The 15,054-nt window shown below is 38.4% G+C and overlaps 2 protein-coding genes across 6 annotated transcripts in view; one reads left to right on the forward strand and one right to left on the reverse strand.

Annotated features, from left to right (window-relative positions):
• The window catches only part of LOC139447167 (choline-phosphate cytidylyltransferase B-like), a 38,425-nt gene extending 31,045 nt beyond the window's left edge, over positions 1-7,380 (reverse strand). Inside the window, exons 1-3 of one of the 5 annotated variants that reach the window (XM_071228364.1) lie at positions 6,792-6,889; positions 4,675-4,690; positions 2,216-2,288 (exon numbers count right to left, since the gene is read on the reverse strand). In XM_071228364.1, coding sequence (XP_071084465.1) covers positions 2,216-2,288; positions 4,675-4,688 — 87 coding nt within the window. In that variant the 5' untranslated portion in view covers positions 4,689-4,690; positions 6,792-6,889. Of the gene's footprint in view, positions 1-2,215; positions 2,289-4,674; positions 4,691-6,575; positions 6,622-6,782; positions 6,890-7,325 lie in introns of those variants that run through there. The other 4 variants (XM_071228363.1, XM_071228365.1, XM_071228366.1 and 1 more) reach the window with 4 other exon arrangements.
• Positions 7,381-11,787: 4,407 nt separating this feature from the next.
• LOC139447170 (DNA polymerase alpha catalytic subunit-like) overlaps positions 11,788-15,054 on the forward strand; it is a 58,064-nt gene continuing 54,797 nt past the window's right edge. Inside the window, exons 1-3 of the mRNA XM_071228372.1 lie at positions 11,788-11,842; positions 12,707-12,819; positions 14,725-14,821. Coding sequence (XP_071084473.1) covers positions 11,797-11,842; positions 12,707-12,819; positions 14,725-14,821 — 256 coding nt within the window. The 5' untranslated portion in view covers positions 11,788-11,796. The remainder of the gene's footprint in view (positions 11,843-12,706; positions 12,820-14,724; positions 14,822-15,054) is intronic.

Raw genomic sequence — 15,054 nt, forward strand, 5'->3', positions numbered from 1 at the left:
AATAAGCGCCCCGCTCTAATAAACGCCCACGGCAATATTTGCTAATATATTGGCAAGTGAACAATCCCAATTACCACTCCTTCCAATTGATCAATGTACACAAGACTTATTTATTCGTGTATAATACGCACTCGTGTGTTATATGCACCCTTAATTATGGGCAATTAAATTCTGGAAAAATATATCTGTTGTATATAAACAGTTCAGGCCGTCAGCATAAACCATGAAATGTATCTTTCAACTATGTTTTTTTTCCACCAAAATAATATTCCAATAAGGGCTCCCTATTTCTAATTTTGAGAGTGCCCTGGGCGCTTATTGCGTCGGATACGGTACCCATATTTTCCAAACACCTCTATTCAACCGTCTTTGACTTGAACAAGTGAATGCTTTAACTGCCTGTCTACCCTACCAGCCGTTCATATCGAAATGAGACAGGCAGATGTGACACATTCCTGCATATAATAGTTGCTCAATACAAATTACAATACAGGGGCAATCAGATTTTTTTTCTTTGCAACAATGTATTACGCCATGTTTTATCACATCAGGAGCCAAGTTGATGCCTGGTTAAAATACACCACTGAAACAAGTGGCCTGTTCAAGATTTGACTTTTGTGTGTTGTCTCAAACACAATCCAAACATATAGTATCCCTGTCGTAGCCCTTATGCTAAAAATTAAGATGTAGGGAGAATCTACATTCATAAACTACTCCAGCTGACTAAACTAAGAGTCCTTTCCAGGCAAATTGGGATAAAAATAATTATTTTGTTCAAAATTGACATTTTGTTTAAGTTCTTATTTTCCTAAATTCGGAGGTATTTTAACACTGCAATCAATGCAATAATATAAAATAATCCTAAAACCTCTTTGTCTCTATTGGTCCTGTTATCAGTGAAACACAAGTTACCTTGACAAAGCCATAACATTAGATATAACCATATCAACATGAATTGGGAATTCATAAGTTCCTTTTTGGGAATTTTGACAGACATTTGCTGTAGGCCGAATATCAGCCCCTGAGCAACTGAGCAAGCCCCATATCCACCCCCCCACCCCCCCCCCCATGAGATTATTTTTAATTTTTCTAGCAGTTAATTTATAACAGTCTCTAAATTCTAAACCACTGTGTCAGGTTGATGATGAGAGGGATGGAGATGGCGACATTCATTCCATCCACAGTGAAAGCTACCGTGGGAATGTGTAAAGCAAATATAGCATAATTTATTATTCCCAAAATAGTGTATGTCATTGGACAGTAATCACAATATTCTTCAACAAAAGAAAACAAAAAGAGCGATGATACCAATGTTTACTGTTTTAGCAATCAGCAATATTTCAGCAATGTTGTATGTCTGTAAATAACCAACTCTGGACCAGGCAATCCAGTGATTGATATTGTGAGCATCAAGCGTCACTATCAACCAAGTCACCTTGCCTGGCCACCTGATTCATTAACTCACCTAAGAGATGGTACTTGTTGTTACCCTGTCTGGCGCTCGGCATTAAGGGGCTAAAACAAGGACTGGTCGGCTCGGAGTCGGTATACTGTGTCTGAGTGGGGTATTCATGTTAAACTGCGGCATGGTGTCTCAGTGAGCTAGCACTATAAATCGACATCAGTCCGGACTAGTACAAGCAGCCACACACATACATACATGTGCATGCACGTCGCTATATACATATATGATGATATAAGTGCAATAATCTTGGACGCGACGTTAAACCCCATTTCACCTCACCTCGCCATTAACTCACCTCTTACGACCAGCATACATTGCTGTGGACCAATTCTAACCTGGAATCCCAACAGGGTTCTGTTCCCATGGTTACAGCTTATTATATTATATGGGTTACCATGGTTACAGCCTTGTTACAATGTAGCTTAACATAATGTATTATCAAATTTGTGGGTGCTATTGGTGATGTATATTGGACGCATCCAGTTTGAAACCTAGCAAAGTCCTGACTGGATGCCTGTTTATTCACCTGAGGTCGTTGAAGAGATACGATAACGTTCATCAATTATTTGGACTCCGAAGGTAGCGTTGTTTGTTTTTTAAAATGTCCGGACAGAAAAGTTTAAATGTCGGGTAAGCAATATTTTAAATCGGACATTTGAGATTCCCAATCGGACATGTCCGGCGCATATGACCGTTTCCGGACCCCTGGTCCTGAGTTTATCTTCCAACAGGAATGAAGACAACACTCACCGGCCTTTTCAATTCGATGTTGTCTGCTATGACTTCTCCATTTCTATCCCGTTTCCGGCTCGCCATTTTCCTCCTGCAAACATGACATTAGGTTACAACCCAAACCATTTTATATCTCATACATCTATCACTTCATGATCTACTGCCTCAGTAGGCTGTCTGTAAATGATCACCACAAACAAAACTTGATTCACAGTTAGCAAATTGAATGAGGCAAATGTCTTAATTTACTTAATTTTTTGTCTGTTTGTTGTTTAACGCCGCACTCAGCAATATTCCAGCTGTATGAAGGCAGTTTGTAAATAATCAAGCCTGGAAGAGGCAATCCAGTGAGTGATATCATGAGCATCGATCCACGCAATTGGGCTACGATGACATGCATCAACCAAATCAGCAAGCCTGACCACCAGATCCCCTTAAGTCATCTCTTACGACAGCATAATTGCCTTTTACGGCAAGAATGGATTGCTGAAGACCCATTCAACCCACTCCACCTGCAACAGCACAGGTTGACATTAGGGCTGGGACGGGTAACTCGGGTACCTGGGTCGGGTGGGTACTGAGTAGGACCCGGGTACCCGTGGTTAGTCACGTGATATATTGTTTAATGACAAAAATTATCTAGAACTCTATGGTTACACTACAAGTCACTAATGTTCGCATTTCTTTCTGACTATGCACCCATTCCTTCTGACTTTTTAGATGGTTGAATAAAGATCCTTCCTTTTAACTTTTCATATAGTTGACTAAAGATGTAACTTAAGTCAACTTCAGTGTATGCATGACCAGATCGTTTAATACATGTATCTAAATACGTTTTGCAAGTGCTGTGGTAAAATAAAATTCCCAATCGGACATTTTGTATCTCTTGAGACCTACAGTGGGTACCAGGGTAGGGTCGGGTAATAGGGGGATGAGTACACGGGTACTAAATTTGGACTCGTCCCAGTTGACATGCCGTGATATAACTGGAATACTGTTAATAGCGGCATTAAACCCAACTCTCTCACTCACTCTAATGTAACTGAGTGAGTGAGTTTGGTTTTACGCCGCTTTTAGCAATATTCCAGCAATATCACGGCAGGGGACACCAGAAATGAGCTTCACACATTGTACCCATGTCGGGATTCGAACCCAGGTCTTCGGTGTGACGAGCCAACGCTTTAACCACAAGGCTACCCGACCGCCTCTCTAATGTAACTGCCTCTCATGATATAGACATGACCACAGCACCTGTGAGGGAAGCACCAGTGATGAAGCAATACCGGTACATGCATCACTATTTATAAATACATCTTCCCAAGGCAAGGGAGTTAACGGACTAAAAAATCCAGTTTCCACCCTTGCCGAACTAGGCTGGAATTCCAGAGTTACATTTTGGCTGGACTAACAATTTTATGCATAGTCCAATCAAAATCGCCCAACGAACTAGACATCCAGTCCGTGAATAACATGGATTTCAATGTGCAGATTTCACTGCAGGGTTTGCAAAGCATGTGTACCGTCAACTGAGCGTCGACAGATATTTTCCAAATGATTTCATGTTTTTAATCAAGGTGCTCAAATGATTTTATGCACTTTGCGAGGTAAGACACAATATCACAATATAGATCTTGATTATCGATCAGATTGTCTTGACTGGGCACCGTATTTTTTGTTTGAAGCAAATGCAAGTAATATGAGGGGTGGAATCAGATCTGATCAGTGGGAGGGACATAGAAGGGACATAACTCATAACAGCCACTGGTAGCACTAAGATAGAGCAACGAAATTCCAGTGTGGTTCGGCAAGGGTTGAAACTGAACTATCGTAGTCAGTTAACACCCTTGCCTCAGGAAGATGTCATAAATACTAAAGCATTCAAATTTTTACAGATCTACCAAATGTAAAAATTAGGAATGTTGAAAACAAATCCACCATAAAGCTATCTTTATTAACCCTGAGTTAGATAATCATGTTTGTAAAAATCACCCTTGTGTCCCTGTCTGAGCTAGCTGATTGTGACAAATGGTACATGCTCAATGACCAGTAAGTTTTTTCTTAAATACCATTCATAGCTTCATGTCCCCATGTAAACACAGTAAATTTTTAACATTTCTGTCACATTTCAAAAATGCCTGAAGGAAAAATGAAAATTTGAATTATCTTTTGTCTCTCCAACACCTACCGAATCTATATCCTTACAAAAGTAATATATGAAGAGTCTAATTATATTTATTATTTATTTCATGAACTGAAGGTTTGTAAAAAAAAAAAATGTAACCCAAGTGATACAAAATAAGGGCAAAATAAAATATGGAACAGCCCATAGCTCTGTGGAACAACAAGATAAATCAAATGTGTTTATAGGGAGCAGCATATAGATATGGTTACCACAGCTAGGAACACCAGCACAGCCCAAGCCTGAAGCATGAAAACTATAGGAAACAAAGATGTGTATGAACACGGGAAGAACTCACTTGCTCTTATACATGGCTACGCAGAAAGAAGACAACACAGTCATTAATGCAAGATGAATTCTTATACATCATATACATATTCTTGTAATCAGTAAAACTGAAGGTGAAATGGAGGGAAACATCGCATTCAAGATTATTGCACTTAGGAAGCAATGTGCATTCAAGTGTGAAGCTGCTTGTACTAGCCTGGACTTATATCATTCAATGAGATACCATGCCGCAGTTTAACATAATACCCCACTAAGACACGGTATACAGACTCCGAGCAGACCAGTCCTTGCTTTATGTCTTTAAGAACACCAGGCACGGCAACAACAAGTACCAGGCAGGGAAACAACAAGTACCATCTTTTACAGACTTTTGGTACAGTATATAAATATGCGGCCAGGGACGAATCGGTGACCATGGAGACGGTCCACTTCTGTATAAACTTCATGGTGAAGTTTGAATTTGAGGCACAGTCATAAGTCACCTCCCCATTATGAACTAGATACAGCAAAGGGTTGAAATGGTTACCTGAGTACTTGAGTATGTGTCAAGTTTGATAACTACTCGAGAAGTCAATTTTTACTTGAGTACTCGAGAGTTATCTCCCTTTCTCGTTATCATTATTTCCATTTCTTAGCAGCCATTGCAGAAAACAGCCGCTCCACTTAAGCAATTTTTCTAACTGTCAGAAGATACTGCTCTTATATACAACTGTATTTCCTCCTTGTCAAGTGTTGGCGGAAAGACACAATATCAACTTGATCTGTTTTACTACAAAGGTAGATTCTACTGGCTTTCTAAATTTAAAAAATATATCATATCTGTTTTAAAAAGTTCTTATCAAGTAACAACTGTGAAGCAACAAAGTATAAACACAAAATAAAATTAATTTGATCATTGGAAAATCTATGGAAAACTAAAACAGACCATACATCCTAATAATGGTGAAGGTATGTTTGAAATTCCACAAATTGCATTTTCCTTCATCGGATATTTAAAAACAACAACTTTTATCTATTAATTTTTAAACGATTTTTTAACCAGCTGGAAAAAGGTTTAAGTCAGGCTCAAACACCGACAAACACATTCTAATTATGACACAAACGTGGGAGCTGCTAGAAAAGTACAGTAGGTGGAAGAAATATTTCTTAACACAATTCGCAGTTAAACAGACATGGTAATTCATTTGAAAGATGACGTATAAAATGTTTCCACTGTTTGATAAAAGAAAAATTTTCCTCGTCACATATGTTTTCCGAAAGTGTTATTTCTTAAAAACTAAAGTGAAATATTTAACAATTCAGGTAGAGTGAACGACTTTCTGAATATTACTTTACAAAATGGTAATCTTACATGAAATGAGGAATTAATGCACAATTTTGACATACACAGGCATGTTGACGTGAAATTCCATTTTCTTATTTAAAACTTTTAGGGAGTCACGTGTGTCCCAGTGCCTTAATTCCTATACTTGTTTGCTTTGCAAAGTTGGGACTTGCAGATGCAGCCTTGGCAAGTTAATTACTAATAGATACTCAAGTATTGATTTGGGTACCAATTTCAGCCCAGGGTAAACCATCTACAACATACTGATTTGTTTAGTATAGGACCTAAAACCAGTACTTCCTGGTGACAACATCACTGAAAAAGTTCTTACTTTCTTGTCGAAATCATTGTGGTAACTGTTGATAACTAGACACAACACAGAGACAGTCCAACCATTCGTGCCTTCCCGTTTTCTCATAACAGTAAGTACAGAGCTCACCGATGGTAGAACTACAGATCTAATGAAACTGAAGGATATGATCACTAATATAAACTATGAATTCGGTCAATATTTCGACTTTGTCATTATCTCCAAACAAAACTACTTTATCAAAGGTCAATGCGACGAAATTAGACCATGTTGGCACCTGTCAAACGTTGTACAAGTACGATAACCTCGCGGAGATAGCAGGTCCAGGGTATAGTCCTTCTGTGGAGGGTGTACTGCCCTCAGCCCTCCAACATGCGTTATAGTGAAATCACCTGATCGCAGCGGTTGGAGAACGGTCGGTGCAACCTTGTCAGATTTCGCCGTTATATTGTGAGATCGCAGTGTTAATTGCTACGAAACGTACCACACTCACCTCGCAGCCCAATGTGTGGATTCTTGTGGTTTCTATTTCCAATAATAAGTTAATATTACATTCGTCAACACCTGCCAATGATTCACTTTCCGCTTTTTACTATGCCATGTGTACTTGCGTACTACGTCATCACTTTTGTTGTGTACATTAATGAATTTATTATTCGCGGACACGTCATGCCCCGGGAGAACTGTTCCCACGGAATATGGCGACTTTTGACGAATCGTCAGTGTAGCTGACGGCGGGCTCTTCATCTGACCTAACTTTTCGACATTCGTAAAATTGACACACATTTAGACAACAGTGGCGTAATATCGTGGGTTTTTTCTGAAGATAACTATTTTCTCCTCATATGTGAACCTGCACCATATCGCTATAAAGTGATAAAAAAATAAAATGACAAGATTGTTTTCTTGAAAGGATTAGTTATTGAAAATACACCATGACGTAATATAGCCTATTACAAATAAAACAAAATATAATATGTACAATTTCTCGGTTTATCGGCGTATTAATGCAAACTTCATGACTTACATCATCTGTGTCGCAACTCCCACGTCAGTAACAGCTGTTAACTTCATCACAACGACGTACGAGCTTCACCTGTCGTCAAAATTATATCCATTTATATACATATTCAATATTCATGTATGCATGAGGTCCTAAATGTTTCTTCAAATTGTTACACGAGTAGCGTGACAACAGCGGGTCCTACCAAATAAAGTAATCACATCAGTTTTACGTAGCTTAAGTATATATTAAATGTATATTTCTGCCGAAAATGGTCTAAAACATAGCCTGTCGTCCATTGGTGAATCCATATAATTGATTTGGGTTCGAATTAGTTAGGAACAGTAAGTATGCAACTGATATATGCTACTCAAAATAAGTTGAGGACATGACATATGCCAGATTAACTATAAATGGTACTGAAAGAATCGTGATCCTTAATTAACTTCTTTTGACTTGTATAAGTTTATATTGCACTGGGCAACATTTTAATGAATATATATGAAGATGCTGTAATTACTGTTATCCATTTACGACATCGGTAATACGGTTTGAAAACTTTCTTAAAGTCGACCTAGAGGAAGATTTGATACAAATTAATCTGTTCCAAAGATAAACAAATATCGCACAGCATACGTATGATATATATGTGTGTTTGTGTAAGTTTCAATAAACACAGACATTTGCATCAAATAGGGTTTTATCAGTGTATTCAATATTGTTTAAGCTTTGAAAATGTGAATATATTTCCTTATCAGCCATTATTCTTTGCCAACATTGGGTGGGTTAAAAACACAGCTTTGAAAATAAACTACCGAGGAAAAGATAGTATTCAGTGGAGAATTGGATTTGACCAAAAAATACAAACATTGTCTAACCGTTAGAAGCCTGAAAACAGTCGCTGAAACACTACAAACAAACTATGATACCCGTTTTCAAATATATCACTATCGAGTAAACTTTTCTTGTCTGTTTCATTTTTTGACACCATCAATCAAACATGGATGTATACTTTTCTTTTTGCCCGGCAGATTCTTTAAAATCTATATCACTACGTAAACAATGGCATATAGAAGGACACATACATATAACTATACCTTTTGTTCAATGGCTGAATATAGATGCGATATCACTACAAGGTGTGTTGCAAAAGTCAACCTTAGTGGAACATGTGTTCTTTTCATATACTGTTTACATTGCCCAGGTCGGAATTGATATATACACGATCGCACATGCCCTTCGGCCATATATAAATACAATATGGCATTGTGCAAGCGACTGAGATGACCCAGCTTATCGTATGTCATAAAACAATTAAGTACTGGCTTAGCTAAACAATAAATAAGCATGTAACACCCTCTGTATCAACACAATAGAGATGCATGTTAGGCTTCAATGAATGTCTGTATGCAAGTAGACAGCACGACTCGACAGTCTAATTACATCAATATGATTAGCCTCTTCGTCAGTAAAGCGTATGTTCATTTGATGACATTGTTAAATTGAAATGTATTTTATTGTCGATGTGAAAATAATTCGAATTTTGTAATTTGCATTAACATTGTCGTCATTAAATAGCCCTACAAATCTATACACGTGCATATATAAAAGAAATATTAAATAATTTATACAGATAAGTATACCCTATACAGAATAACAAAATATATCATGGACTGTTAATGATAATAGGTAATGTTGTATATCTGGTATATCATGTAAAGCGTGCAGTTTATTAGTCTGTCTTACAGACCCTGATACAACTATATATCAAATACAGCCCATGCAAGTCTATAATGTTTGGCAAGTCTAGATCACTGCAGTATCAGAAAATACTAGGCTCCTTTTTATGATATTTTTATTAAGATAACAGAACAACTGTTTTTTTATGTACGATATGTTCATTTCAGAGATTAGATTTTAGTCTAGCAGTTTATCTACATACAAATTATCTTAGTTTATCTAACCTCACGAATTATACACGCCATTCACTGTAGATACATGCACGAGGCTTACACGACAATTAAACCAGAGAGAGCGAGAGAGAGAGAGAGAGAGAGAGAGAGAGAGAGAGAGAGAGAGAGAGAGAGAGAGAGAGAGAGAGATACCACACGTCATGAAGATGTTTATTTTAGCCTCTACTACTGTTTTTATTTAACACATACATTTTGCTTTTAAAAACATTTTAGTGGCTTAAGGAGGTCACGTTGGCTGTTATTTTACGCAAACACACCCGCTTACAATGCTTATATTTAACATAATACATGATGCCAACAACAATAATCTTCTTCTATATCAATTACTGCAATATGCATCTGGGCACCGATAATCGTGACACAAAATCGTGTCGAGAAACTGTTATTGCGTGGCTCGACACGTTTTCGTTGAAATCAATGCTTAAACTACTTGTAACAACAGAGTCATACTTTTCTTTCGGTAAATATAGCAGACGGTTTGCCGTTATATTAAACGTTCTATACGCATCTATTGAGAGATAGACCTGCAGAGTACATGTCAATAACTAGGGACTGCAAAATAAATACAAGTTCTTCCCTTCCCACGATGTATACACAATATGAATGTAGTTCATTCAGCTCAAGGACTTAATGATTACAATGCATTGTTGAAGGGAACATGGTTATGGTTAGTAGGGCGATGGGGTAGCCTAGTGGTTAAAGCGTTCGCTCGTCACGCCGAAGACCCGGGTTCGATTCCCCACATGGGTACAATGTGTGAAGCCCATTTCTGGTGTCCCCCGCCTGGATATTGCTGGAATATTGCTACTTATGGTAAGTAAGATACATCTTCATCGGAGATTCTTAAAATGGGAAATATCCGATTATGATATAGTGTAGTTGGCGTGTCCTTTTGTAATAAAAGAAAGTAGTAATGACGATAATAAGGAGAGGAGAGAGACATACTATGTTTTCAATGTAGGCCTAAGTGGTGAATTCGTATTTATCGTCGCGCCCAAGATCATTGCACATATATCGCGCGCGCGTGCGTGCGTGCGTGCGTGCGTGCGTGCGTGCGTGCGTGCGTGCGTGCGTATGTCTGTATGTACTATAGTCAGGACTGATGCCGATTTTGTAGTGCCAGCCCACTGAGATACCATGCAGCAGTTTAACACGAATACCCCACTCAGACACAGTATACTGACTCCGAGCCGACCAGCCCTTTGTTTTAGCCGAGCAGCGACGGTCGGGTAGCCTAGCGGTTAAAGCGTTCGTCGGTGCCGAAGACCCGGGTTCGATTCCCGACATCTGTACAATGTGTGAGGCAGGGTAACAACAAATGCCATCTTTAAACGTATTTTGGTATGATGCGGCCGGGGATCGAACCCACGACCTTCCGCTCTAGCACTATACCACGGAGGCGGTCTCTGAGACCTGTATGTCGGACTGCGCTAAATTGAATTTGGACTTGGACGCACAGCTGCATTGATACTTTCCCATCTGCTGCCAGTATCCCAATGCACCATTAACATCTACATATAAAAGACGTCACGCTGCAGTAATCAAACACACGAAATGTTTTCTCTCGTTAGTTGTCTTTAAAATATATCGGTATATGGTATTTTAATCATTATTTTCACAGAAAAATATTATATAGCTCATAATTATACTGCATTTATCCCCCGAGGATACCTTATCGTTGAGACTGTCGTGACCTAAGCTTCCAATCGTCAACCCTTCACGGCTGCGTATACACCACGTTCCTCAAAAGATTATATTCGGTATACCATACACACCCGTGAAGTATTGACCATATGACAATGTTGCATTCACCTTTAAACTACTTCTTATTTGGACTAGCTGTTGTATCCCTCACTCAAGCGCGTTTGAGTCCAGTGAACTGTTTACTGGGGAGGGGTGTGTTTCAAACCAGAATAGAATCACAATGTTCTTTATTGGTCCAACCCAATTATTTTCCCAAACATTTTCGGAAACAGATTTAAAAAAGAAAACACAAATTATTCCCCACCCCTTTTGATCGTCGCATGATCTAGCAAATGGCCACGCTGTTATCTTTATCAATTATCTTTATTTCAGCTGTATATAGCATTGTAATGATGAGTTTGTGACACAAATGAAATGCATATCGATTCATCAAATGTAAAATTAAAAAAAAATATCCGATAATCCATAACATTTCATAAATATTTGAGTGACATGGTTAGCCAGCAACCACGCCACGTAAAGTACCAGAAGCTAATAAAGAAAATAGAAATTTCCTATGCAGTTAAATAGACACAAATAGATTCAACAAAGACACAGTTCATAAATTACGTAAAAAAACGCAGTGAGCGTGACGTTTCCCCGAGTGAACTCCATTGTCGTGTTGTACATTCTGACTTCCTCGTCCTATCTGTAACCCGAAGGATTCTGAATGACACAAAATAACTAAAGCTCCGTACCGTAAAGCGATGCCTATTTCTCCAAATTCAAGTGATGATTTTTTCTAAGTGGTGTTGCGAGTACAAATTAAAGCGGGAAATATGGCGCCTCCTCAGCCTGCTGAAGTGGGAAACGACGATCAAAATGGTATTTATTCTATTTCTTGATGTATATTAAAAGATCGATAAGATGGAACGAAAAGAATAAGCTTTTACTATATTATCATGGATCCTACAGTGTAGAAATTGTCCCGATTATTCGTGTGTCAACAAAATTTGAAGTGATGGATACAACGAGCTGCCATCGGACATTGTTATTGTTATCGAATATCATCTGTTTTGGAGATGAGATGATGATGATTTTACTGATGAGATGTGACAGTATAATCATAAAGTATGACATTCACTGAATATTGAACATGTTGAAAGTATCAGACAACTGATGAAGTGTTGGCGTATTATTCAATGACAGTTAGACTAAATTAAAGATTGGTATTGTTGTTGTCAGAGTTCTAAAGAATTATGATGAAATGCATAGGCCTTAAATGTATATATACGACGTGCCATAAAAACAGTAGGTTTGCTGATGCACTAGCTAATGTCCTGAAAATAATGACCCTCCCCTAATGTCCACAAAGTAATCCATGCTTAAATATGTGTGAAATATCTCTTAATTTCTTTCGAGACTTTCTTGCATATTTGCTTAAAGTTCCCTCTCCGATATTTATCGATAATTGATCAATATTTAGTTAGCCATTATCAATCTCTTATGATCTATATCAATAGCCAGCCCTATCTACCACTATCAATTTGTGGTTTATGATTACTTAAACAAGTTTGCGAAATCCTTACAAGGATTGGGATGGAAGGGGTTATATATCAGTGTAGTCATGTTGACATTATACACACAAATAGACTTTAAACTTTGTCATATTTACCCAAGTATGATCCTGATTGAATTGATGTTAAGTATGTAAGATTCACTCAACTTGATTTGATAATTTGTTCTCAGAGTCTGGTGTGCGGGGAAGGTCGAAGCGTCAGAAGATTGACAAGACAGGCAGATCAGCTGCTTTCGAGAGACTGAGGAAGACCAAAGAGAAGGGGGAGAAGAATAAGTATGAGGTAAGAACACATTTAAGTTGGATACATTTGTCAAACGTTTTTTGTAAGCTAATGATTGTTTTGATTAATCTAGATTTTGCAACCAAGGGTTACAATTTCTTTTTACATTCAAGACAGTTTATGTTCTTTGTAAGCCATAATATGGGGCAGTGGGCATGTCTAGTTGTTAAAGCACGCTGAAGACCCAGGTTTGATTCCCCAAATGTGTACAATGTATAGGATATACTCATATAGGACTTTTCCTGAGCTGTACATTTTCATCAGGATACCTTATAGTGAAGCAACAGCTTGTCGCGGTATAAAAGGAATTCAATCAAAGAGAGAGAGAAAAATCACATGCTGAATGAGCCTTGCTGGAGTAAAATGTAAACTTGAGCAACTTCTCACCTTCCCCGGTGACACAGCTATATATATATATAAGCTGCCAAAATGATGTAGCTATATGCTGTGTCCTCCAACAATCTTACCCGTACCCATGTAGTAGTAGGTTCTTGATATGCGTGATCTTCTGTAATATAAGAGGGGACACGGGTGGCCCAGTCGTCTAAGGCGCCACGATTCGCTGTGCAGAGTTACATCCCTTGGGCACGCCAGAAACCTATGATTGTAGTTTTGAACCCTGGTTCGCCCTGATTATGTTTCCAGGTTTGTCAGCTGACACGCCATGATATAACTGGAATACTGGATACTGTTCAAACCAGTGTTACACAGGGTTTTACCTTGACTTACAAAATTGGGGGGATGGGGGACTGCCAATAATTATTTTTAAGGGACCTAGCTGCCAATATTTGTGTAGTGTACTGTACATTTTGATAATTACTTCAAAGTCTGGAATGAATCAGTGATAATGTGGATAGTGGTCATGATGGATGGATGAAATGACAGACGCCCATAACTGATCTTTAATATGCATTTTTAGCGACTTAGTGTAAAAATATTTTAAAAAAGGAGAAATTTGTGACTAGACTTTGTGTGAATGACCTGGAGATCTAACTGAATTACTGCAAGATGCATTGCATTGAACATGATGTTGAAGGAATTAAAACCAGGTAATTTTCATACATTTTTTATTTGTTGAAAGTTGGGACTGACAAAAATTAGTGGGGACTGGTAATTTTTAGAGTTTCCAGTCCACCATGACTGGCAATTTCCAAAGCCAGCGGGGACACTGCCTGGTTATATCTCCCTCACTCACCATAACGAAAGGCGACTTAATGCATTGGGTGGTCAGACTCGGCGACTTGGTGTACAATCTTATTAAAATCAGATTTTAGTTCTCGCTACCGCTGAACAAAGATCTGAGGACATCCCATTACGGGTCACGTCAGACCGACCTTGCGCGAACTTTGACTGACCAATGGAATGACCAATCAGAAGGCAGCTTTTTTGTGCTTTACGGCACTAATTTCAAATTGGCGACTTCGCTTCGAAACATGTTTTGTCAAATTCCCGATTAAAAATTTGAAACCTGAACAAAAAACATTCTGGAATGGCTAATAGATGGTCTAGATTGTAAGGATTCAGTTGTTAAACCCGTAACTATTGTTCGGAATACCCCCATGTTAATGTTTTCGATGTTGCATGATTAGAAATCACATTCCGACTGTCACTTTCATAATCTGGTAAGCAACGCACTGATTGGTCGAATGAAAGGTCGTTCTGACGTGTCCCCTGTTGGGATGTCTTCAGATCTTTGTTTAGCGGTAGCGAGAACTAAGGTCTGATTTTAATGAGATTGCTTGGAGTATTGCGTGTCATTGTACCCGAGTATGTGGATCGTAGTTTATAATATTGACTTTTGATTATACAGCTGATATAGTCTGCTGTCAAAACCTGGAATAATGCTAACTGTGACACCCAACAAACAAAACCAAATCAAATTACCATGGCTGACTTTGTGTGCAGGTGGAGGAAGAGAAGGATGTGTACGAGGTGGTGGACGAGAGTAAATACTCGGAGATCGTCAGACAGCGGCAGGAAGATGACTGGATCATAGATGATGGTAAAATTTTACGAAATATGAAATGTGTCGAACTTGGATGTGTTGAACAGAGCTACAGATAAGCACTTTATTTGCGTAAAAAACCCACCCAAAATATTTAAAACCCAATTACTTTCAATTAACTTGCGTACAGAAACGCATGGATTAAATCAAAAACTCATATGTATAAAAACAGCTTGCGTAAATACTCAATGAACCATTTTCAGCATGCGTACAAAGGAGCTAATTTCCGA

The sequence above is a fragment of the Haliotis cracherodii genome, unplaced genomic scaffold (assembly GCF_022045235.1).
Source record: "Haliotis cracherodii isolate W230 unplaced genomic scaffold, xgHalCrac1.p SCAF_7, whole genome shotgun sequence".
Taxonomy (NCBI): domain Eukaryota; kingdom Metazoa; phylum Mollusca; class Gastropoda; order Lepetellida; family Haliotidae; genus Haliotis; species Haliotis cracherodii.